Source organism: Ornithorhynchus anatinus, chromosome 15 (assembly GCF_004115215.2).
Source record: "Ornithorhynchus anatinus isolate Pmale09 chromosome 15, mOrnAna1.pri.v4, whole genome shotgun sequence".
NCBI lineage: Eukaryota > Metazoa > Chordata > Mammalia > Monotremata > Ornithorhynchidae > Ornithorhynchus > Ornithorhynchus anatinus.
The window spans coordinates 26,336,303-26,360,803 of record NC_041742.1 but is presented as its reverse complement, the minus strand read 5'-3'; the positions used below and the strand labels follow the sequence as shown (position 1 = coordinate 26,360,803).

Genomic DNA, 24,501 nt, shown 5'->3' with positions numbered 1-24,501 from the left:
ATTTCCTTTCCCGCCCAGCGCGCATGCGCTCTCCCATTTCCCGCCCCGCCCAACGCGCATGCGCCCCTCTAGTTCCCGCCCCGCCCAACGCGCATGCGCATCTCTGGTCCTTTCCCGCCCAGCGCGCATGCGCCCTTCCAGTTCCTTCCCCGCCCGACGGCAAGCGCCCTTCCACTGTCCTCCCCGCCCAGCGCGCATGCGCTCTTCCATTTCCCTCCCCGCCCCAGGCGCATGCGCCCCTCTAGTTCCCTCCCCGCCCAACGCGCACGCGCACCATTTCCTTTCCCGCCCAACGCGCATGCGCCGCCTCCATCGCCCGCCCAGGCGCATGCGCACCTCTGGTCCTTTTCCCGCCCCGCGCGCATGCGCCCTCCCATTCCCCGCCCCGCCCCCCCCCCCCCCGCGCCGGCAGAACGTCCCGCAGAGGAGGCGGCAGGTGAGCGGCCCCGAGCGGTAGCGTCGTGCGAGGACGGGGGGCGTTAGAGCGGCCGGGGCGCCGCCAGGTCGCGGGTTCGAATCCCCTCCCCCTGCGGGGTGACCTTGACCCAGTCCCTTCTCCTCTCCGGGCCTCGGGCCCTATGTACTGGGCGCCCACTGTGTGCACCACGCTGCTTTTGCACCCGTGGGAGGATCGGGCCTATGTACTGGGCGCTCACTGTGTGCAAAACGCTGCCGCTGCTGCTGAGCCCCTGGGAGGATCGGTCCTATGTATTGGGCGCTCACCGTGTGCACAGAGATGCTGCTGCTGAGCCCCTGGGAGGATCGGTCCTATGTATTGGGCGCCCACCGTGTGCACAACACTGTTGCTGAGCCCCTGGGTGAATCAGTCAGTTTTATTGGGTGCCCCCTTGGATCGGTCCTCTGTACTGGGCGCCCACTGTGTGCACAACGCTGCTGCTGCTGCTCAGCCCCGGGGAGGATCAGGCCTATTTAATAATAATAATAATGATGTTGGTATTTGTGAAGCGCTTACTACGTGCCGAGCGCCGTTCTAAGCGCCGGGGGAGACCCAGGGTCATCGGGTGGTCCCACGTGAGGCTCCCGGCCTTCATCCCCATTTTCCGGACGAGGGAACCGAGGCCCAGAGCAGTGAAGTGACTCGCCCACGGTCGCACAGCTGACGAGTGGCGGAGCCGGGATTCGAACTCGTGACCTCCGACTCCCAAGCCCGGGCCCTTCTTTCCACCGAGCCGATACTGAGCGCTCACTGTGCACGACGCTGCTGCTGCTGCTGCTGCTGAGCCCTTGGGAGGATCAGGCCTATGTACTGGGCGCCCGCTGTGTGCACAGCGCTGCTGCTGCTGCTGCTGCTGAGCCTTGGGGACGATCGGTCCTATTTATTGGGCGCTCACCGTGTGCACACGATAAGCGCTCCGTAAAGACGACTGAACGGATGACTGCGTAGTAAATAGAAAGAGCCCGGGCTGGGGAGGCTGAGGTCCTGAGTTCTAATCCCGGCCGAGCCGGCGATAAGCGCTCAGTAAAGAGGAAGGAATGACTGTGTAGTCAACGGAAAGGGCCCGGGCTGGGGAGTCCGAGGTCCCGGGTTCGAATCCCGGCCGGGCACCCGCTAAGCGCTCAGTAAGAATGACTGTGTAGTAAACAGAAAGAGCCCGGGCTGAGGAGTCCGCGGTCTTGGGTTCTAATCCCGCCCGGACACGCGATAAACGCTCAATAAAGACGGTTGAATGACTATGTAGTTAAACAGCAAGGGCCCCGGGCTGGGGAGGCCGAGGTCCCGGGTTCTAATCCCGGCCGGGCACACGCTAGGCGCTCAGTAAAGATGATCGAATGAGTGACTGTGTAGTAAACAGAAAGAGCCCGGGCTGGGGAGGCCGAGGTCCCGGGTTCTAATCCCGGCCGAGCGCGCGATAAGCGCTCGGTAAAGATGACTGACTGACTTTGCAGTTAAACAGAAAGAGCGCAGTCCGGGCAGTCCGAGGTCTTGGGTTCGAATCCCGGCCGGGCACGGCGATAAGCGCTCGATAAAGACGATTGAACGAATGACTGTGTAGTGAATAGAAAGAGCCCGGGCTGGGGAGTCCGAGGTCCTGGGTTCGAATCCCGGCCTGGCCCCTGATAAGCGCGCACTCAAGATCATTTATTGATCTTTATTATGAAGCCACTCGCCCGGGGTGACACAGCCCACAAGGGATGAGGATGAGGGTTTTTCTCAGGCGCTCGCTACGTGCCGAGCACCGTTCTGAGCGCCCGGGCAGCCACGGGGCAACGGGGTCGTCCCCCGTGGGGCTCGCTGCTGCGCAGGTGAGGGAACCGAGGCCCAGAGAGGTGAAGCGACCTGCCCGGGGTCACCCGGCGGCCCGGGTGGCCGAGCCGGGATTCGAACCCACGACCTCTGCCTCCCAAGCCCGGCCTCCGTTCCCCGTCCGGCGCTTAGGACGGGGCCGGGCACGTCGTAAGCGCCTCCCGACTACCATATTCTGAGCCTTATCCGCTCTTTCCTTCCTCAGGCCCCCCCCCCCGGCACTTAAGAGGCCGGGCTTGGGAGTCGGAGGTCGCGGGTTCGAATCCCGGCTCCGCCGCCCGTCTGCCGGGCGACCTGGGGCGAGCCGCCTTTCCGGGCCCCGGTTCCCTCATCTGGAAAATGGGGGTGAAGGCCGGCAGCCCCCCGCGGGACAACCCCATGAGCTCCCGTCTCCCCCGCCGCTTAGAACGCTGCTGGGCCCGTAGTAAGCGCTTAGCAAATAGCATTGTTATCATTAATAATAATCCATAATTACTATTATATTGATTTGAATACCTCTTTCCCCCTCTAGACTGTAAGCTCCTCCCGGATAGAGAAGGGGAGCTCTCAGTAGGGCGTCGAGACCTATAATCCCCTTTATTTCGACGCCGTCGACGTCCGTCCGCTCGTTTAGTTTTGGGTCTGTGTGTACGTACTCGTTCTATTAATGACACGTGTTCACCTTTAATCCCATTTATTTATTTCGACGCCGTCGACGTCCGTCCGCTCGTTTAGTTTTGGGTCCGTGTGTACGTGTCCGTTCTGTTAACGACGCGTCTAGACCTATGATCCCATTTCTCTCGACGCCGTCGACGTCCGTCCGCCCGTTTAGTTATGGGTCTATACGTACGTGTCCGTTATTCTGTTCATTAATGACGCGTCTAGACCTACGATCCTATTTATAGCGACGCCGTCGACGTCCGTCCACCGGTTCAGTTTTGGGTCTACACGTACGTGTTCGTTGTTCTGTTTATTGATGCCGCGTCTAGACCTATAATCCCGTTTATTCCAGCGCCGTCGACGTCCGTCCACCCGTTCAGTTTTGGGTCTTTACGTACGTATCCGTTCCCTTAAGGACGCGTCTAGACCTACGATCCCGTTTATCTCGACGCCGCCGGCGTCCGTCCACCCGTTCAGTTTTGGGTCTGTACGGACGCATCCGTGCCGTTAAGGACGCGTCTAGACCTACGATCCTACCCGACACTGCCGCGGCCCGTCCACTCGCTTAGTTTTGGGTCTTTCCGTACGAATCCGTTCTATTAACGACGCGTCTAGACCCGCGATCCTGTTTATCTCGTCGCCGTCCGCCCGCCCGCCCGCTTGGTTTTGGGGGTCTGAGTACGCAGTATCCGTTAAGGCCGCGCCCAGACCCCCGATCCCCTGGCTCCCGCCGCCGCGGACGTCCGGCCCGGGTCCCCACGCGCGTATCCGTTCGGTCGGGGCGGCGTCCGGGCCTACGATCCCGCTCACTCGGCGGCCGCGCGTGTGCCCGTTGTCGCCTTGCAGCCCGGCGCCGGTCGGGGAGCGTCGCGAGCGGCCCAGGACGGCGGGGGAGAGGTCGGCGGCGAGCCGCATGGCGGGCCCGGCGTCCCTGCGGGGCCTCCTCCGGGCCCCCGCCCCGGGCGGCCTGGTCCTCCGGTCGGTGTCGGACGACGTCTACCGCAACCTGGCCCTGGAGGACTGGGTCCACGAGCACGCCGACCTGGAGGGCCGCCCGGTGCTGCTCCTGTGGAGGAACTCGCCCAGCGTGGTCGTGGGCCGGCACCAGAACGCCTGGCGGGAGTGCGACCTGCGGCTGCTGAGGGAGCGGGGCGTGCGGCTGGCGCGGAGGAAGAGCGGCGGCGGGGCCGTCTTCCACGACCTGGGCAACGTCAACCTGACCTTCTTCACCACCCGACGGGAGCACGACCGCCGGGCCCACCTGGGGCTGGTGGCGGGGGCCCTGCGGGCCCTGCAGCCCCGCCTGGCCGTGACGGCGACGGAGCGGGGCGACCTCCTGCTCGCCGACGGCCGCAAGGTGTCCGGGGCGGCGGCCCGGCTGGGCCGCACGGCCGCCTATCACCACTGCACCCTGCTGTGCGCCGCCGACCGGGCGCTGCTGGCCGCCGTCCTGGCGGGCCGCACGGAGGGCCTGGCCTGCCGCGCCACGCGCAGCGTCCCCGCCCCCGTGGGGAACCTGCGGGAGGCCGACCCGGCCCTGACGTGGGAGCGGGTGGCGGGGGCCGTGGCGGCCGCCTTCGCCGCCGCCCGCCGGGCCCCGGGGGACGTGGTGCCGGTGGACCCGGCCGACGAGGCGGCCTTCCCCGGGATCGGGCGCGGCGCCCGCGAGCTGGGCGCCTGGGACTGGGTCTACGGCCGCAGCCCCCCCTTCCGCCTGCGCGCCGACGTCCCGGTCCCGCCCGGGGGCCCGGGGGCCCCGCGGGTCGGGGTGGACGTGGCCGTGCGGGCCGGGCGCGTCGAGGCCTGCCGCCTGCGCCCGCCGCCGGCCTGGCTGCCCGCCGAGCTGTGCGACGAGCTGGCCGCCGGCCTGGCCGGCCGCCGCTTCCGCCCCGGCGAGGCGGCGCGCGTCGCGGCCCCCGGCCTCGCCCGCCACGACGGGGAGGTGGGGAGGAGGTGGAGCCTGCTCTGCCGCTCCCTGGACGCCCTCATGTGACCCGGCGCCGCGAGCGGAGGGCGGGGGCCCAACGCGGCTCCTCCGGGGGGAGAGACCGCGTCCGCCCCGGAGCCGGCGGGAGAGGGCGACCCCGTCCTCCGGCGCGGGGCGAGCGACGTGGAGGAACCGCTTTCGCGCTCCGTTTTTCGGGCGCCGCCGGACGACAAATAAAAGCACGGATCCATCGGCGGGGGCCACGTTCTCTTTTCCGGGTTCCCGCGGGAAGCGCCGATTGGGGGGGGGGGGGAGGGGGGAGGCGTCCGGGCGTCGGTCAGAGTCGCCGCTCCGTCTCCTTCGTGTGCTCGGTGTGAAAGATGTCCACTGTCGTTTCGTGGCACGGCCGCAGGTCGAAGTCGCAGAATCCGAGGGAGAAACGGCCCTGCGAAGAAAAATCGCCCGCCCCGGGGGGCGGGGAACGTCCCGACGACTTGTTTTTAGCGCCGGCCGTACGCGCCGCGGGAATCTTCCGTTCCTTCGAGGGTATCTATCGAGGGCCGGCCGTGCGCGGGGCGCTCGGAGCGGACGGTTCGGCGCCAGGTAGAGACCGTCCCCGCCCAGCGGCGGGCTCGCGGTCCGACGGGGAGTCCGGTGCGCGGTCGGCGCGGCGTTCCGCCCGCGGCGGGTGCTCGGGAGCCGCGACCGGATGGTCGTCGTTATCATCGAGCACCGCGCTAAGCGCTGGGGGAGACGCAGGGCGGCGGGGCTGTCCCACGTGGGGCTCGCGGTTTTTAATCCCCGTTTTTCCAGCCGAGGCCCAGACAGGTGAAGTGACTCGCCCGAGGTCACGCAGCAGAGGCGGGATTAGAACCCTGGACCCCGGACTCCCGAGCCCGGCCTCCTTCCACTGAGCTGCGCTGCTTCTCTAAGCATAACGTCGGGATCTGTTAAAGCGCCTACCGTGTGCAGAGCACTGTTCTAAGCGCCGGGGGGGGAGATGATAATCACAGCGTTGGTATTTGTTAAGCGCTTACTCGGTGCAGAGCACCGTTCTAAGCGCTGGGGGAGATCCGGGGCTTCGCCTTGTCCCACGTGAGGCTCCCGGTCTTCATCCCCGTTTGGCAGATGAGGGGACTGAGGCCCAGAGAGGTGAAGTGACTGGCCCACGGTCACCCAGCTGCCGAGGGGCAGGGCGGGATTCGAACCCGTGACCTCGGCCTCCCCAGCCACGTCCTGGCAGACCCCGGGGGAGGACGGGGGTCGCCGGGGGCCGGTTTTCTCTCACGGTCCGTCTCCCCCTTCCGGCGCCGTCCTTCCCGGGCGCGCGGCTCAGCGCTCCGCTAAGCGCCGGGGACCGAAAAGGGAACGACTCCCGGGGGCGGGGGGCCGGAATCGGGGACGGGGGAAGGGATGGAAGGACCGGAGAGGAGACCGAGGCGCGGGCCCGGCGGCGCCAGAGCGAGATGACGGGACGGGACCGGATTTTAGGGAGACGGAGGGAGCGGAGGACGCACGGAGAGGGCCCCCGGCCCGCCTACCTGTGGCTTCTTGAAATAATCGAGGCCCCTTCCGATCTTTATCATCCAGCCGCTGTTGAATCTGCGCGAAGGAGAAGACGGGGTTCGAGCGGCCCGTTTACGGTCTCGACGCGGGCGGCGCCCGGCGGGTCCCTTCGCCGACTCGTTCCGAGCCGGAGGATCCTCGTTATTTTAACACCGTCGGTGCCCGTCTCCCCTCCTCGAGACCGAGAGCCCGTGGCGGGCAGGGATCGTCTCCCTGGGGCTCCACGGTAGGTCCCGCGCGCTTCGGACAGTGCTCGGCGCTCGGTGACGCCGACCGGACGGATAATAATGACGACGTCGGTGTTCGTTAGGCGCTTACTATGTGCAGGGCACTGGGCTAGGCGCCGGGGGAGATACGGGGTCGTGGGATTGTCCCTCGTGGGGCTCACGTTTTTTAATGCCCATTTTTACTGACGAGGTCACTGAGGCACAGAGACATTCATTCAATAGTATTTATCGAGCGCTTAGTACGTGCGGAGCCCCGTCCTGGGCGCTTGGAACGGACAGATCCTTCGGTTCGTTCATTCAGTCGTATTTATCGAGCGCCTGCTACGTGCGGAGCCCCGTCCTGAGCGCTTGGAACGGACAGATCCTTCGGTTCATTCACTCAGTAGCGCTTACCACGTGCAGAGCCCCGTACTGAGCGCGTGGAACGGACAAATCATTTCATTCATTCACTAAATAGCGCTTACGACGTGCAGAGCCCCGTACCGAGCGCTCGGAACGGGCAGATGGGCAACAGGCGGACACGGTCCCTGCCCTCCGACGGGGGAGACGGGACGCGCGGCGGAGGCGGGATCGGAACCCGCCACCCCGGCCTCCCGAGCCCGGGCTGTCTCCCCCGAGCTCGCGTCCCCCACCTGATTTCTCGGTCGTGAATGGAGGGCGAGTACTCGATCTCCAGCACCACCCCGCGCTTCCCCAGCGACCGCCTGATCTCCTCCAGGCCCCCGGCCTGCCGGTCGCGCCCGCCGTCCTGCGGGCGGCAGAAAGGGCCGGTGGCGGGGCCGCGCCCGATCCCCCCGTCCGTCCGCCCGGACCCGGCCGGCGCGCGGCGGCCTCACCTCGTCCCTGGCCGTGAGGAGGTGGATGCGCTTCACCCGCGCCGCCCTCTTGACGAGCATCTCGCAGAAGCGCAGGAAGTTGTAGAGCTGGGGGGGGGGGGGGGGCGGCGGCGAAAAGGCTGGCGGCGACCCCCCGGGGCGGCGGGGCCGTCCCCCCCCCCGCCCCCCCGAGCCGCCCGGGAGCCACTTGCCTGGTGGACGTGGCGGACGTAGGGGTCCTCGACCCACACCTCCGTCACCGCCTCGCCGAGGTAGCGGCGGAACAGCGACTCGTAGCCGAAGCCCGTGGCGTCGTCCTCGATCCTGATCCGCCGGTGGTACCTCCCGCCTGAGGCGGCACGTGTCCGTCGGGCGCTTGCCGCGCGCGGGGCGACCGGGGCCGAGCGCTTGGGACGGACGGACCGGGACGGTCCCCGCTCCGATCGGACGGAGAACGGTGGCGCGAGATAGGATCGCGGGGGACCGGGGGGGCGGGGGGTGACCGTCTCCTAAAAACGCGAGAGTCGAGGCGACCGTACGTCTCGTCGCCGGAACAGAGAGGGTGAGGAAGATGGAAGCGGGCGAGCACGGCGCCGGGGAGGAGCGGGGGGCGCGGTCGGGGAAGGCCTCTCGGAGGAGGTGAGCTTTAAAGTGGGGATCTGAAGAGGGGAAGAGAGTCAGTCTGGCCGAGGTGACGGCCGCCGGAAGCCGAGCGGCAGGCGCCGCGTTCGAGGAGCGGAGACGGGAACCCGGCCCCCGCCCCGGCGTGCCTACCTTCCCTCTCTTGGGCCAGGAGCTTCTTGATCCCCTCCGCTCTCTCCATGTAGTCGGAGACCTTCCGCCGGTAATGGTCCCTCCTGGCCTCGTCCGGCGTGCCTGCGCGTCCGAGGGGGGGGCGGCGCCGAGGGGAGACCGGGTCACGCGGGGAGGACCCCCCCCCCCCCCCCGGACCGGCTGGGGAGTCCGAGGTCAAGGGTCCGAATCCCTTGCGACCGGGGGCCGGTCGCGTCTCTGTGCCTCGGTTCCCTCGTCTGCAAAATGGGGGTGAAGACCGGGAGCCTCCCACGGGCCGGCTCTCCCCCAGCGCTCCGGACGGTGCCCCCGCGCACAGTCAGCGCTTAACCAAGTCCGACGTTTTCATTAGTTATCATCCACCGCGTCCCCGCCGGGCGTTTAGCGTGCGCCAAGGCGGACGGGGGCCGCACGCAGACCGGACGAGCGCCCCGAGGGGTGGGGAGGCGGCGGGTTCGAAGCGGGGTCGGATCGCCATTGGGCGGACGGGGGGGACCGGGCCGCGGAGAGGCCGAGCGACCGGTCCGAGGCCGCACGGCTCGCTCTTCCCCTCGGTTTCCGTCCTTCGGCCGCCCTGGGCTTCCGTCCCGGGGATCCTCCCCGGCGTCCTCTCGGCCTCCGTCCCTGGCCTGCCCTCGGTTTCCCTCCCTTGTCCTGCCCTCGACTTCCGTCCTCTGGTCCGCTCTCGTCTCCCCCCCCCGGCTCCCGTCCCCTCGACCGTCCTCTCCCGTCCCTCGGCCTCCCGTCGGCCCCCGTCCCTCGGCCCCCCCTCGGCCCCCGTGCCGTGGATCCTCCCCCGTCCCCCGTCAGGTTCCATCCCTCCGCCTCCGTCTTCCGGGCCGCCCTCAGCTCAGTGGCAAGAGCCCGGGCTGGGCAGTCCGAGGTCATGGGTTCGAATGCCGCCTCGGCCCCTCGTCGGCCGGGTGACCGTGGGCCAGTCACTTCACTTCTCTGGGCCTCAGTTCCCTCATCTGGAAAATGGGGGTGAAGACTGGGAGCCTAACGGGGGACGGCCCGATGACCCTGGATCTTCCCCGGCGCTCAGAACGGTGCTCTGCACGTAGTGAGCGCTTAACGAATACCAACGTAGGTGAAGCAGCACGGCTCGGTGGCAAGAGGCCGGGCTGGGGAGTCTGAGGTCATGGGTTCGGATCCCGACAAGACCACTTGTCGGCTGGGTGACCGTGGGCAAGTCGCTTCACTTCTCTGGGCCTCAGTTCCCTCATCTGGAAAATGGGGGTGAAGACTGGGAGCCCCACGTGGGACAACCTGATGACTCTGTATCTGCCCCAGCGCTTAGTACAGTGCTCTGCACAGAGTCAGCGCTTAACCAACATGTTATTCTTCATCCCCATTTGACAGATGAGGCCCAGAAAAAGGGAAGCCACTGGCCCACGGTCCCCCAGCTGCCCAGTGGCGGATGCGGGATTCGAACCCAGGACCTCTGACGGGCTCCAGACTGCGCAAGCGCACTCCTGCTCTTCCCCCCCCCCAGCTCCACATTGCGCAGGCGCGCTCCTCCCCCACCCCCCCCGAACTACACATTGCGCAGGCGCACTCCTCCCCGCCCTCCCAGCTGCACACTGCGCAGGCGCATTCCTCCTCCCCGCCCTCGCAGATGCACACTGCGCAGGCGCACCCCTCCTCCCCCGCCGCCCGCGCTCCCCCTCACCTTTGAGCAGGCGCAGGAGGAGGCCGATGCCCTCCTGGTAGCAGAGCAGAGCCTCCCGGAAGCGCGACTCGCCGTCCAGCTCCACCGCCCGCCTCAGCATCGCCGCCGCCGCCTCCCCGATCCCGCTCTCCGCCTCCGCCATGGCCGCCGCAAAGGGAGCCCGGGCGCGGGGGGCGGTAGTGGTCTCGGCCGACCGCGGAACCGGAGGGCCGTCCGCGCCGAGCTCCCCACTGCGCAGGCGCGCTCTCCCCCGCCCTCCGAGCTCCACACTGCGCAGGCGCACTTCTCCCGTCCACCAAGCGCCATACTGCGCAAGCGCGCTCCTCCCCCGCCCTCCGAGGTCCACACCGCGCAGGCGCACTTCTCCCCCGTCCTTTGAGCTTCCCAGTGCGCAGGCGCCTTCCCCCGCCTCGAAGCTCCCCACTGCGCAGGCGCACTGCTCCTCCCGGCCCTCTGAGTTCCACAATGCGCAGGCGTCCTCCTCCTCCCCCCCTCCCAGCTTCAAACTGCGCAGGCGCACCTCCTCCCCGCGACGTGCAGGCGCACTCGTCTCCTCCGCGCTCCACACTGCGCAGGCGCACTCCTCCCTCGTGGCCCCCCCCCCCTTCCCTCTTTCACTCGTATTGATTATTAATAATAACGTTGGCCTTTGTTAAGCGCTTACTAGGTGCGAAGCACTGTTCTAAGCGCTGGGGGAGATGCAAGGTGGTCAGGCTGTCCCACAGCAAGCCGTCGTTGGGCAGGGACTGTCTCTGTTGCCGAATTGTGTACTCGAAGCGCTTAGTACAGTGCTGTGCACCTAGTAAGCGCTCAGTAAATACGGTGGAATGAATGAATCCCCATTTTACAGATGAGGGCACTGAGGCCCAGAGAAGCCAAGTGACTCGCCCGAGGTCACCCAGCCGAGGGGCGGGGGCGGGATTAGAACCCGCCACCTCCGACCCACCCCCAAGCCCGGGTTCTTTCCCCCGAGCCCCGATTTATTGAGCGCCTACTGTGTGAGAAGCAGCGTGGCTCGGGGGAAAGAGCCTGGGCTTGGGAGTCGGAGGTCAGGAGTTCGAATCCCCGCTCTGCCACTTGGCAGCTGGGTGACCGTGGGCGAGTCACTTCCCTTCTCTGGGCCTCAGTGATCTCATCTGTAAAATGGGGATGAAGCCTGGGAGCCCCACGTGGGACCACCTGATGACCCTGGGTCTCCCCCAGCGCTTAGAACAGTGCTCTGCACAGAGTAAGCGCTTAACAAATACCAGCATTATTATGTGCACAGCACCGCACTAAGCGCTTGGACTGGACAATTCGGCAACAGATCAAGACCATCCCCGCCCAACGACGGGCACACGGTCTAAACGGGGGAGACGGACAGACAGAAAAGCCACAGAAAACGAAAGAGAAAGAAAACATCATCAAGAACGTGAGCGAGAAAGGTTTTCCTGGCCAGAGGGCGACGGCGGACCGCCGCGCAGGCGCACTCCTCTCTCTCTCCCCGCCCGCCACCAGCTCAACACTGCGCAGACGCGCCCCTCCCCCGAACTCCCTCCCCCAACCCCAGCTCTGCCCTGCGCAGGCGCGCTCCTCCTCCCCAGCCCCCCAGAGCTCCACAGTGCGCAGGCACCATCCTCCCCCGCCCCCCCATTCTGCGCAAACGCACTCCTCCCTCCTCCCCCGTGCTTCATTCGGCGCAGGCGCACTCCTCCCTCTCCCCCGGTGCTCCACTCCGCGCAGGCGCACTCCTCCCTCTCCCCCGCGCTCCGCTCCGCGCAGGCGCACTCCTCCCTCTCCCCCGCGCTCCGCTCCGCGCAGGCGCACTCCTCCCTCTCCCCCGCGCTCCGCTCCGCGCAGGCGCACTCCTCCCTCTCCCCCGCGCTCCAGTCTGCACAAGCGCACTCCTCCCTCCCCTCCAAGCTCCGCGCAGGCGCACTCCTCCCTCTCCCCCGCGCTCCGCTCCGCGCAGGCGCACTCCTCCCTCTCCCCCGCGCTCCGCGCAGGCGCACTCCTCCCTCTCCCCCGCGTTCCAGTCTGCACAAGCGCACTCCTCCCACCCCTCCATGCTCCGCTCCGCGCAGGCGCACTCCTCCCTCTCCCCCGCGCTCCGCTCCGCGCAGGCGCACTCCTCCCTCTGCTCCGCGCAGGCGCACTCCTCCCTCTCCCCCGCGCTCCACTCCGCGCAGGCGCACTCCTCCCTCTCGCCCGCGCTCCGCTCCGCGCAGGCGCACTCCTCCCTCTCCCCCGCGCTCCGCTCTGCGCAAGCGCACCCCTCCCTCCCCCATGCTCCATTCTGCGCAGGCGCACTCTTCCTCCTCCACGGGGCTGCCGCCGCCGCCGCCGCCGCCGCGCTCCCCAGGTGCCGGGCGCTGTGCTAAGCGCTGGGGTGGAAACCGGACGATCGGGTTCCCCCTCCCCCCCCCCATTTTCCAGGTGAGGCCAAAGGCAGGGAAATGACTGGCCCCAGGTCGCCCGGGCGGCAGGGCCCGGCTTCTAATAATAATCATTATTAATGATTAACATAATGGACATTATCAATAACGTCGGTGCCCGTGAAGCGCTCACTACGTGCCCAGCCCCGTTCTAAGCGCTGGGGGAGATGCGGGGGTCCTCGGGTGGTCCCACGTGAGGCTCCCACTCTCACCCCCGTTTTGCAGACGAGGTCGCCGAGGCCCAGGGAAGTGACTCGCCCACAGGCCGACGAGGGGGCAGAGCCGGGATTCGAACCCAGGACCCCCGAGCCCCGCTGCTTCTCATCCCGCTGCCGGGAGGAGCCTGCCTGCCCTGGGCCTCAGTGACCTCCCCTGGAAAATGGGCACAAGAATAAGCACGATGGCGCCTGGGAGGCGCTCACTAGGTGCCCGGCGCTGTGCTGAGCGCTCGGGGGGGCGGGGGTGAGGGGAACGAGGTCATCAGAGGGGCAGCGCGGGCGAGAGCCCGGGCGGGGGAGTCGGAGGTGGTGGGTTCGAATCCCGCCTCCGCCCCTTGCCCGCTGGGTGACCTTGGGCAAGTCACGCCGCCTCTCTGGGCCCCCGACACCTCAGGTGCAAAAATGGGGATGAAAGACTGAGCGCCCCCGGGGGCCCGCCTGCTCACCCTGGATCTCCCCCAGCGCTTAGAACGGTGCCCGGCACACAGTGAGCGCTTAACAAATAGCCCGATGATTACTCGCAGGCGGTCTCCACCCCCATTTCCCAGAGGAGGAAACTGAGGCCCAGAGAAGGGAAGTGACCGGCCCAAGGTCACCCCGCCGACGAGGGCCGGAGCCGGGATTCGAAGCCACGACCTCCGACTCCCCCGCCCGGGCTCTTGCCACAGAGCCCCGATCGGCCCGGGTCCGCCCCAGCGCTTAGCACGGTGCCCGGCACCTGGTAAGCGCTTAAGACGGGCCTTCGACAATAACAGTGAAGGCGATGGCGTTTGTCAAGCGCCTACTGGGTGCCAAGCACTGTTCTAAACGCTGGGAGGGGATACGAGGCCATCAGGTCGTCCCCCGTGGGGCTCCCGGTCTCCATCCCCATTTCCCAGAGGAGGAAACTGAGGCCCAGAGGAGGGAAGTGACCGGCCCAAGGTCACACAGCGGACGAGGGGCCGGGCCGGAATTCGAACTCACGACCTCCGACTCCCCAGCCCGGGCTCTTTCCGCCAGCGGGCGGGGGGACTTTTCGTTCGTTGGTTCGTTCGTCCGCGGGTATTTTTCGAGTGCTCTCGGTGCGCGGAGCCCTCCGCCGAGCGCTCGGAAGTAACGAGGAGGGAGGAACGCGGCGTCCGTCAGGCGCCTGCCGGGCGCCGGGCCCCGTACTAAGCGCCGGTGGGGTCGGGCGGCCACCGTCTCCGTCCCCTCTTTTGACAGATGAGATCCCCGTGGTCCGGAGGAGGGAAGTGACCGGCCCGGGGTCACCCGGCGGGGGGTGGCATTCGAACCCGCGACCTTCCGAGTCCCGACGGGCGACGAGAGAGGCGAAACGCCGAAAGGGGAGCCGAGGTAAGGAACGGAATTGGGCGGTTGGCGGGAAGGGACGCGAAAGAACCGCCAAGCGGCCGTCGGCGTGGATGAAGAGGGTCCCGGAGAGGGACGCGGCAGAACGGGGCGACGTAAATAAGTAGAATGATAGATGGGGACGCCGCGGAACAAGGCAACGGGCAGCGACGGCGAGAAATGGAATTATAGATAAGGACGCGGCAAAAAAAGGCGACGGGCAGCCACGGCGATGAGTAGGATTGTAGATGGGGACGCGGCGAAACAAGGCCACGGGCAGGGACGGCGATGAGTAGGATTATAGATGGGGACGCGGCGAAACAAGGCCACGGGCAGCGACGTCGATAAGTAGATTTACGAAGCAAGGCCACGGGCAGCGACGTAAATAGGATTCTAGATTAATGAACAGAACGGGTCGGCGGGCATCGCTATGAATAAAGAGGACTATAGACTATACATCGGAACGAGTCGGCAGGCGTCGCTATAAATCGATGGAATTAAGGATATGGACGTGTCAAAACGAGGGAGGGGGCATCGATATAAATTAATAGAATTATAGAGACGGAGGCATCAAAGCAAGGCGAAGGGCACTGACGTAAATAAGTAGAATTGTAGATAGGGACGGATCGAAACAAGGCAACGGGCAGCGACGTGATTGGGACGCATCGGAACAGGTCAGCGGGCGTCGAATAAACGGGGTTATAGGTAGATATACATCAGAACAGGTAAGCAGGCATCAACGTAACAAAGTGGAGTTAGAGATATGGACGGGTTAAAACGAGTCAAGGGGCAGCGACGTCGATAAGTGGGATTATAGAAAGGGACGTCGATAAGAAGAGTTATAGATAGGGACGCGGGAAAACAAGGCAACGGGCAGCGACGTCGATAAATAGGATCGTAGATTGGGACGCGGGAAAACAAGGCAACGGGCAGCGACGGCGATAAGTGGGGTGTTAGACAGGGACGCGGCAAAACAAGGCAACGGGCGTCGAGATGAATAAATAGGATCACAGATAGATATACATCAGAACGAGTCAGCAGGCATCAGTAAAAGTCAATGGAATTACAGATATCTGCACGTCAAAACAAGTCGACGGGCATCCATAGAAATAATAGAATTGTAGATATGGACACATCTAAAACAGGTCAGTGGGCAGCGATATAAATTAATAGAATTGTAGATCTAGCCACATCAGAACAGCTCAACAGGCGTCGATATAAAGAAATCGAATTACGGATGGATGGGCGACCGAGCCAGTCAACGGGCAGCGATATAAATAGATGGAATTATAGATACAGGCCCATCAAGTCAACGGGCGTCGATATAAAGAGATAGAATTACGGATGGACGGACGTCTAAAGCAAGTCAACGGGCGGCGATATAAAGAAATGGAATCGTAGATCTGGACACATCGAAACGAGTCAACGGGCATCGATACGAAGAACTAGAATTACGGGTGGATGAGCGTCTGAGCGAGTCGGCGGGCGGCGATATAAAGAAATGGAATCACAGATAGGGACACGTCGAAAGGAGTCAACGGGCATCGATAGGAAGAACTAGAATTACGGACGGATGGACGTCTGAGCGAGTCAACGGGCGGCGATATAAATAAATGGAATCATAGATACGGACACGTCGAAACGGGTCAACGGGCGTCGATAGGAAGAACTAGAATTACGGGTGGATGGGCGTCTAAGCGAGTCGGCGGGCATCGATGTAAATAAATGGAATTATAGATAGGGACACGTCGAAAGAAGTCAACGGGCATCGATATAAAGAGATCGAATTACGGACGGATGGACGTCTAAGCGAGTCAACGGGCGGCGATGTAAATACGTGGAATTATAGATAGGGACACGTCGAAACAGGTCAACGGGCAGCGATATAAAGAGATCGAATGACGGACGGACGGACGTCTAAGCGAGTCAACGGGCGGCGATATAAATACATGGAATCGTAGATGGGCACGTGTACATCCGGGTGCCGAGGGGCGGAGAGGGGGAGTCGGGGCGAACGGGGAGGAGGAGCGGAGGGCGGGCCCGATCCGGGAAGGCTTCCCGGAGGCGGCGAGCGCTCCGAAGGGGGGAAGGGAGTGGGACGGACGCGAGGAGGGAGGGGATCCCGGGCCGGACGGCGAAGGGGCGACGGACGCCGGCCCCCGATCCCGGCGCCGACCTCCCGCCCTCCCTGTCCCCGCAGCGGCCGCCGCGCGTCCGGCGGGGGAGCCCCACGGCGGGAATGATCCGCGCGGCCGTCGGAGGATTCCCGGCCGCCCCACGGGTGAGTCGTCCCTTCCCGGCCGGGAACGGGCCGGACGAGCGCCGCCGCCGCGGCGGCTCCCCGTTTTCCGGCGTGGGCGGGATTAGAACTCGGGGCCCCGGGCTCGCTCACGTGGGACAGCCCGTTGACCCTGTATCTCCCCCGGCGCTTAGAACGGTGCTCTGCACGCGGTAAGCGCTTAACGGATACCAACGTTATTATTACGACAGGCCCCTAACAGAGACCGGCGGCGTTATTCGTGCGCCTTCTTATCCTATTGAAGTCATTATTCGGCCCATCCGTCACGTTATCGTCATCGTTATCATTATTACCGACGCCGAGGCTTTCCTCCGTCGGGGAGAGCGGGAGCGGGGCGGCCATCTCTTCGAGAAGCAGCGGGGCCCCGCGGCGAGAGCCCGGGCTTGGGAGTCCGAGGTCACGGGTTCGAATGCCGGCCCCGCCACCCGTCAAGCCGGGTGACTGTGGGCGAGCCACTTCTCTGTGCCTCAGTTCCCTCGTCTGTAAACCGGTGACCCTGGATCTCCCCCAGCGCCTAGAACGGTGCTCCGCACGTGGTGAGCGCTTACCAGATACCGACATCGTTGTTATCGTCTCAACCGTCCGCTCCTCGGAGTTAGGGTCTGCCCGGCGCAGCCTCGCGGACAGCGCAGGGGAAGCGCGCGGTGGCCGGGGAGGAGCGGGAGGAACGGACGCGTTCCCCGAGCCCGCGGTCCGGAGCGGGGGAGGGAGACGGCGACGCGGAGCGCTCCGCGCACGGCGAGCGCCCGACAGAGACGACGGGACGGACGATGGAAATAGAGATCGCCGCCGGGCGGGACCCGACGCCGGGAGACGAGGATGCCGCGTCTCGGACCGTCGGGAGGGTCGGAAGAGTCACCCGAAGCGGCGTCGCTCAGAGGGGAGAGCCCGGGCTTGGGAGTCCGAGGTCACGGGTTCGAATGCCGGCCCCGCCCCTCGTCAGCCGGGTGACCGTGGGCGAGTCGCTTCGCTCCTCCGGGCCTCGGTGACCCCGTCTGGGAAACGGGGACGAAGGCCGGGAGCCTCACGTGGGGCGACCCGATGACCCCGGGTCTCCCCCAGCGTTTAGAGCGGCGCCCCGCGCGTAGCGAGCGCTGAGCGGATATCGGCATTATCCCCAAAACTCTCTTCCAGGTCCTCCGGAGGAGCAGCCCGGAATCCCCGACGTGGGCGGGTTGGATTCGGCAGAAATTCACCAAATCCAGGATTCCGGATGAGGTGAGCAGAGGATTCCGTGTCGGGGAGGATCTCGATCTCCGAAACGTCGGGAGCCTGGATTAACGATAATTGTAACGACGACGACAACGTACCGAGCGCCGGGGCGGGCGCGAGGTCGGCGGGCCGGACCCCGTCGCCGGCCGACGCGACGGAGAAGGGCGCGGGTGGAGCCCCGCGATGGTGATGATGATGATGTCGGTATCTGGGAAGCGCCGGCGCCGCGCGGAGCACCGATCCAGGCGCCGGGGCAGATAGCGGGTCGAGGCTCCCGGCCTCCGTCCCCGTTTTCCAGGCGAGGTCACCGAGGCCCGGAGAAGCGAAGCGACCCGGCCGCCGGGCGGCCCGGCCGGGACCCGAACCCACGGCCTCCGCCGTCCCTCGGGCGTCCGGAAGGAGCCGGGGCGGCTCCCCCGGCGCTTGGCCCGTAGTAAGCGCCTCCCGGGGACCGTAACGGGGACGGTCCTGCCTCGCCCGGTCGCGACGCCCCCCCCCCCCCCCCCCCGGTCTCCCTCCTCCGCTCCCCCGCGAGGGATCGGGGGGTCTCCGGCGGCGGCGGGTCGGACCGGGAAGGGGAGGCCGGGGAGCGACGCCCCGAAGGCGGGATCGGATCGGATTAGCGGTCGATTCGACCGCGAGCCCGTCGCCGGGCGGGGACCGTCTCCGTCCGTTGCCGAACCGTCCGTCCCGAGCGCTCGATGAATACCGTTGAGTCAACGGACGAATGAGGAGCGGGAGCGAAGGGGTCGTCCGGGGGAGCGGGTGGAGGGAGGGGCGGTTTCCTTCGTTCGTTCATTCGGCCGCCCTGACGGAGCGCTCGCTCCGCGCAGGGCGCTGCGCCCGGCGCCGGGAATGTCCAGTCGGGCAACGGAAAGCGGCCGTCCCTGCCCAGCGACGGGCAGCCGGGGGCCGGGGGACCGTGGGCCGGTCGCTTGGCTTCCCGGGGCCTCGGCGACCTCGTCTGGAAAACGGGGATGAAGACCGGGAGCCCCCCCGTGGGACGACCCGATGACCCCGGATCTCCCCCGGCGCTTAGAACGGCCCTCCGCCCGTAGTAAGCGCCTAAATACCGACGTTATTATTAATCGGGGCTGCTTCGAGGCCGGGGGCGCGGCGGGGAGGACGCCGGCGGAGGGCGGGCGGCGGGAGACGGCCGACGCGGAGGCGCGAAGGAACGGGGTCGGAAGCGGCGGGAGATGGGGGAGCTCGGGCCTCCGCGAGGAAGCGGCCGCCGGTCCGGTCCCCCGGAGCGTCTCCCGGGCGCGGGACGCCGGGCGGTGCCCCCGGCCGGGGCAGGGGAAGGATCCCGCCACCTCTCCCGGTCCCGGAGATGCGGCGGTGGGAGTCGGGAGGCCCCGGGCGACCCCGGGCGGGTCACCCGCGCCCCCACCCCCCCCCCCCCCCCGGGCCGCGGCCGGCAACCGGGGGCGAAGCCGGCGAGCCCCGCGACGGCGCCCGGCTCCCGGGAGGCGCCCGGGCCCTCCGGCGCCGGATCCGACTTTCCGAGCGCCCCGCGCTCCCTCCGTCCCGCCGAGCGCCCGGAAGAGTGACCGAGCCCCCTCCCGCTCGGCCCCGAAGCCTTCCCCGACCCCCTTCTCCCGCGGCCTCCGGTCGTCCCCTTTATCCCTCTCGACGTCCGTCTCCCCCCTCGGGCCCGTCGGCCGAAGAGGGGCTCCGCGCTGGCCGCGTCCCCGGCGACCCTCCCCCTCCTCTCGGCCGCAGGTCTTCCGGCCTTCGGCGGCCGATCACCGGCGGTACGGCGGGGACCCCGAGAACCCCCACAAGCTCCACCTGGTCACCAGGATCAAGAGCGTCAAGGGTCGTCCGTACTGGGAGAAGAACACGGTCAGACTCCTCGGCCTGGAGAAAGTAGGCCTCTCCCCCGTCGCCGGTCCTTCCGCGGCCACGGGCGGGGGGGGGGGGCGCGGCCCTCGGCTCACGGCGATCCCGGGCCCCGCCGGCCGGGCGCGCTCCTCTGTCCGCGGCCACCGGCTCCGCGCTTTTGTGCGTGACCGGGATTCATTTCTATTTAGGCCCGTCTCCTCCTCTGGATCTCTTTCCGTCTAAGACCCCTCTCCCCCCTCTAGATTTCTTTCCGTGTAGACCCCGTCCTCCCCCCGATTTCTTTCCATTTAGAGCCATCTCTCCCTCTAGATCTCTTTCCGTCTATCCCCGGCTCCCCCTCTCGATCTCTGTCCGTCTATCCCCGTCTCCCCCTCTCGATCTCTGTCCGTCTGTCCCCGTCTCCCCCCTCGATCCCTTTCCGTCTATCCCCGTCTCCCCCGCTCGGTCCCTTTCCGTCTAACCCCGTCTCCCCCTCTCGATCTCTGTCCGTCTATCCCCGTCTCCCCCCTCGATCCCTTTCCGTCAGTCCCCGTCTCCCCCGCTCGATCTCTTTCCGTCTGTCCCCGTCTCCCCCCTCGATCCCTTTCCGTCTGTCCCCGTCTCCCCGTCTCGATCCCTTTCCGTCTATCCCCGTCTCCCCGTCTCGATCCCTTTCCGTCTATCCCCGTCTCCCCCGCTCGGTCCCTTTCCGTCTGTCCCCGTCTCCCCCTTCGGTCCCTTTCCGTCTATCCCCGTCTCCCCGTCTCGATCCCTTTCCGTCTATCCCCGTCTCCCCGTCTCGATCCCTTTCCGTTCGTCCCCGCCTCCCCCTCTCGATCTCTTTCCGTTTATCCCCGTCTCCCCCGTAGATTTGTTTCCATTTGGACCCGTCTCCCCCCCCCCCCCCAGATTTATTTCCATGTAGACCCGTCTCCCCCTCTAGATCTCTCTCCATTTAGATCGTCTCCCCCCCTCGATCCGTTTCCATTCATCCCCGCCTCCCCCTCTAGATCTCTTTCCATTTATCCCCACCTCCCCCTCCGGGTTTTTTCTCTTCACACCCGCCCGCCCCCGTCGATCTCCTTCCACGCAGACCCCTCTCCCCGGGGAGATTTCTCTCCATCTCCCGCCCACGGCCCCCCTCCGCTCCCCAAGCGCCCCGGGGGCGGGGACCGCGCGCCCCCCAGCCCCCCGACGGCGCGGCCCGTCGCTCGCCGGGCCTCCTCTCCCTCCCAGGCTCACCACCCGCAGGTCCACAAGAACATCCCGTCGGTGAACGCGAAGCTCAAGACGATCAAACACCTGGTCAGGTGGGTGGGCGGTCCCTCCTCCGGCGGGGCGGGGGGCTCCCGGGGCGCCGCCGACCCCCCGTCTCTCTCCCGTCCTCAGGATCCGGCCGCTGATCCTGCCCCAGGGGCTCCCGACCGAGGAGGACGTGGGCCGCACCTGCCTGAAGAACACGGGGGAACTGGTGACGCGCTGGAGCCTGACGCCCGCCGCGCCCCCGGCCGACGATCCCCCCCGCGACGCCGCGGATCGGCCCCGATCCCCACCGGGAGGGTCCTTCCCTCCGAACGCCAACGACGAGGACGCCGCGCGGCGTCGGGCCCGCTTGGTCCGGCGGCCCGGCGCCGGCGAGGTCTCTTCCTGATAATAATAAGAACGAGGAGAACGGTACGCCTGAAGCCATCCTTGTCCGGCGGCTTGGGAACGGAAAGGTCTTTTCCTAATGATGATAATATCGGTACGCGTGAAGCCGACCTCACCCGGCGGCCGGGACACGGAGGGGTCTTTTCCTAATAATGATAATCATCAGGGTACGCGTTCAGCCAGACTTACCCAGTAACTCAGAAACAGACGGGTCTTTTCCTAATAATGATACCAATAACATCGGTACGCCTGAAGCCGACCGTACCCGGCGGCTTGGACACAGAGAGGTCTTTTCCTAATAGTAAGAATGACCGTGCGCGTGAACCTTGCCCGGCGACGGAAAAGAGTGTTTTCCTAATAATAGTAATATCGGCACGCGTGAAGCCAGCCTTGCCCGGCGACTTGGACACGGAGAGGTCTTTTCCTAATAGTAATAATAATGACTGCGCGCGTGAACCTTACCCGGCGGCCTGGCGACGGAGAGGTCTTTTCCTAATAGCAATAATATCGGCGCGCGCGAAACCCACCTCGCCCGGCGGTTTGGACACGGCAAGGTCTTTTCCTAATAGTAATAATAATAACTGTGCGCGTGGACCTTGCCCGGCGGCCCGGGAACGGAAAGGTCTTTTCCTAATAATGATAATGGTAATATCGGTACGCGTGAAGCCGACCTTACCCGGCGGCCTGGGAACGGAAAGGTCTTTCGATGATAATAAGAATAATAATTGTGCGCGTGAGGCCAACCTTAGCCCGTGGCTGGGACTCGGAAAGGTCTTTTCCTAATAATAATAATAATCAGGGTGTGCGTCAAGCCAAACTTACCCAGTGACTCGGAAACAGAAAGGTCTTTTCCTAATAATAATGATGACGGCACGCGTGAAGCCGACCTTACCCGGCGGCTTTGGGAACGGAAAGGTCTTTTCCTAAGAATAATAAGAATAATAATGGTACGCGTGAAGCCATCCATGCCCGGCGGCCTGGGAACGGAAAGGTCTTTTCCTAATAATAATAATAATAATGATATTGGTACGCTCGAAGCCAACCTTACCTGGCTTGGACACGGAAGGGGCTTTCAGTAAGAATAAGAACAATAATTTTGCGCGTGAAGTCAACCCTAGCCGGCGGCTGGGACCCGGAAAGGTCTTCTCCCTAATAAGAAGAAGAAGAATAGTGACCGTACGTGTTAAAGCCAACCTTACCCGGCAGCTTGGACACAGAAAGGTCTTTTCCTAATAAGAAGAAGAATAATATCGGTACGTGTGAAGCCAACCTTACCCGGCGGCTTGGACACGGAAGGAAAGGCCTTTTCCTAACGATGATGATAACAACCGTGCGCGTGAAGCCAACTTTATCCAGCGGCTCGGGAACGGAAAGATCTTTTCCTAATAATAGTAATAACTGCGCGTGTGAAGCCAACCGTACCCGGCGGCTTGGACACGGAAAGGTCTTTTCCTAATAATAACAATAATACTAACGGGACGCATTACGCGCCCACCGCGTGCCGGGCGCCGTCCTGAGCGCGGGGTCGTTAAGCGCATAGTAAGCGCCTCACAGATGCCCTTCTTATCATCTCTCTTATTAGCGTGATCCGTCCGCCGGCGGCGCGCCCTCGGCCGCCCGCCCCGACGCTCAGCACAGCGCCCGGCGCGTAGCGGGCGCCGCGCAGGCATCCCGGTCCTTATCCTTGAGCTCCCGGGGCGCGCGGTCTCCGTCCCCGTTTTCCGGATGAGGCCACCGAGGCGCGGTGACTCGGCCGAGGTCGCGCGGCGAGCTCCCTCCGCTCAGCGTCCCGCACGGGGCCGGCGCTCAGTCGCCGCCGAGGACCGTACCGGTCGCCCGGGGGAGGACACCGGAGCGTCCGACGCCCCTCCCCGCCCACGGGGGCTCGGATGCCGGCCCGGCCAGCGCTCAGCACGGCGCCCCGCTCCCGCTAGGCGCTCAGTAAGTACCACGGAACGGACAGGAGAGGAATCCCCGGCCCCCGGCTCCCCGGGGGAGAGACCCGAGCTCCGCCGACCCCAAGCTCCCGGGGCCGTTTTATAATAATCATCGTCGTGATCGTGACGGCGACGGTATTTATTAAGCGCTTACCATGTGCTGAGCGCTCCTCGTTCGGCGTGTGGACGAATATCAAAAAAAATAGAATCGAATTAGAGATACAGACGCACACGTACGGATATATATGTTTGTCTCTTAATTCTGTTTATTTCCATTGATGCCGTCGAGGTCCGTCGCCTCGTTCTGCTGTCCGAGGCGCCTACTGTGTGCCGAGCGCCCTTCTTTGGAGGCGTGGGTGATTATTAGAGCTATATTCTATTAATATATATTAAAATAGAATTATGTATCTCTAATTCTATTTCCTTTGACGCCGTCGAGGTCCGTCTCCTCGTTCCGCCGTCCGAGGCGCTTACCATGTGCCGGGCGCTGTGACTTGTTTTGATGTGTGGGTGATTATATAAAAATGGAATCGAATTGGAGATATAATATTTTAATATATATACTAGAGAAGAATTTTATATATATATATGTGTCTAATTCTCTTTCTACCGATGCCGCCGGGATCCGTCCGCTCGTCCCGCTGTCCGAAGCGCCGACTGCGTGCCGAGCGCTCTGACTTGTTTTGATGTGTGGGTGATTCTATAAAAATAGAATCGAATTAGAGATATAATATTTAAATATATATCTATTAGAGTAGAATTATACATCTATATATGTCTCTGATTCTCTTTATCTCTACCGATGCCGTCGAGGTCCGTCTCCTCGTTCCGCCGTCCGAAGCGCCGACTGTGCGCCGAGCGCTCGGACTTCTTTCCAGGTGTGGTGGGTTACAAAAAAAGGGAATCGAATCAGCGATATAGTCTATTAATATATTATAGATATTAGAATAGAATTAGAGATATATTCTATTTATTTCTGTCGACGCCGTCGAGGTCCGTCTCCTCGTTCCGCCGTCCGAAGCGCCGACTGTGGGCCGAGCGCTCTGCCTTCTTTCGAGGTGTGGGTGATTATATAAAAATAGAATCGAATTAGAGATGTAGATAAATACACACGTACAGATATATCTCTTAATTCTGTTTATTTCCGTCGATGCCGTCGGTGACCATCTCCGCGTTCTGCCGTCCGAAGCGCCGACTGTGTGCCCGGCGCTGGGACTCGTTTCGAGGTGTGGGTGATTATATAAAAATGGGATCGAATTAGAGGTACAATATATTAATATATCACATAAGCTAGAATAGAATTAGAGATATACGTATCTCTCATTCTCTTCATTTCCATTGATGCCGTCGATGACCATCTCCTCGTTCTGCCGTCCGAAGCGCCGAATGCGTGCCCGGCGCTGGGACTCGTTTCGAGGTGTGGGTGATTATATAAAAATGGGATCGAATTAGAGATATAATATATTAATATATTACATAAATTAGAATAGAATAGGTATCTCTCATTCTCTTTATTTCCATTGATGCCGTCGATGACCATCTCCTCGTTCTGCCGTCCGAAGCGCCGACTGTGTGCCCGGCGCTGTGACTCGTTTCGATGTGTGGGTGATTATATAAAAATGGAATCGAATTAGAGATATATTAATATATATTAGAATAGAATTTTGTGTGTATATATATATATACATCTCTAATTCTATTTATTTCTATT

The 24,501-nt window shown here is 64.1% G+C and overlaps 3 protein-coding genes across 6 annotated transcripts; 2 read left to right on the top strand and 1 right to left on the bottom strand.

Annotated features, from left to right (window-relative positions):
• The first annotated feature begins 401 nt into the window (after positions 1 to 401).
• Positions 402 to 5,086, top strand: LIPT1 (lipoyltransferase 1). 2 transcript variants are annotated; one of them, XM_029080048.1, is made up of 3 exons: positions 408 to 436; positions 3,258 to 3,299; positions 3,752 to 5,086. In XM_029080048.1, exon 3 carries the CDS (start codon positions 3,819 to 3,821, stop codon positions 4,896 to 4,898), a length of 1,080 nt encoding a protein of 359 aa, XP_028935881.1. In that variant the 5' UTR covers positions 408 to 436; positions 3,258 to 3,299; positions 3,752 to 3,818; the 3' UTR covers positions 4,899 to 5,086. The 2 variants fall into 2 exon arrangements, with proteins under 2 accessions (XP_028935880.1, XP_028935881.1); XM_029080047.1 differs by lacking the exon at positions 3,258 to 3,299 and having other exon boundaries at positions 402 to 436.
• Positions 5,083 to 10,367, bottom strand: MITD1 (microtubule interacting and trafficking domain containing 1). Its single transcript, XM_029080049.2, has 7 exons — positions 9,905 to 10,367; positions 8,215 to 8,316; positions 7,653 to 7,789; positions 7,462 to 7,548; positions 7,258 to 7,373; positions 6,374 to 6,434; positions 5,083 to 5,277 (listed from the first exon to the last, which is right to left on the bottom strand). The coding sequence occupies exons 1-7, from the start codon at positions 10,044 to 10,046 to the stop codon at positions 5,170 to 5,172; spliced, it is 753 nt and encodes a 250-aa protein (XP_028935882.1). The 5' UTR covers positions 10,047 to 10,367; the 3' UTR covers positions 5,083 to 5,169.
• A 3,380-nt stretch (positions 10,368 to 13,747) lies between these two features.
• Positions 13,748 to 23,914, top strand: MRPL30 (mitochondrial ribosomal protein L30). Of its 3 annotated transcripts, none has more exons than XM_029079741.2 (6): positions 13,748 to 13,871; positions 16,066 to 16,146; positions 17,299 to 17,382; positions 19,102 to 19,224; positions 20,440 to 20,513; positions 20,593 to 23,914. In XM_029079741.2, exons 2-6 carry the CDS (start codon positions 16,105 to 16,107, stop codon positions 20,852 to 20,854), a joined length of 585 nt encoding a protein of 194 aa, XP_028935574.1. In that variant the 5' UTR covers positions 13,748 to 13,871; positions 16,066 to 16,104; the 3' UTR covers positions 20,855 to 23,914. The 3 variants fall into 3 exon arrangements, with proteins under 3 accessions (XP_028935574.1, XP_028935573.1, XP_028935572.1); XM_029079740.2 differs by having other exon boundaries at positions 19,102 to 19,248; positions 20,455 to 20,513; XM_029079739.2 differs by having other exon boundaries at positions 19,102 to 19,248.
• The last annotated feature ends 587 nt before the right edge of the window (positions 23,915 to 24,501 follow it).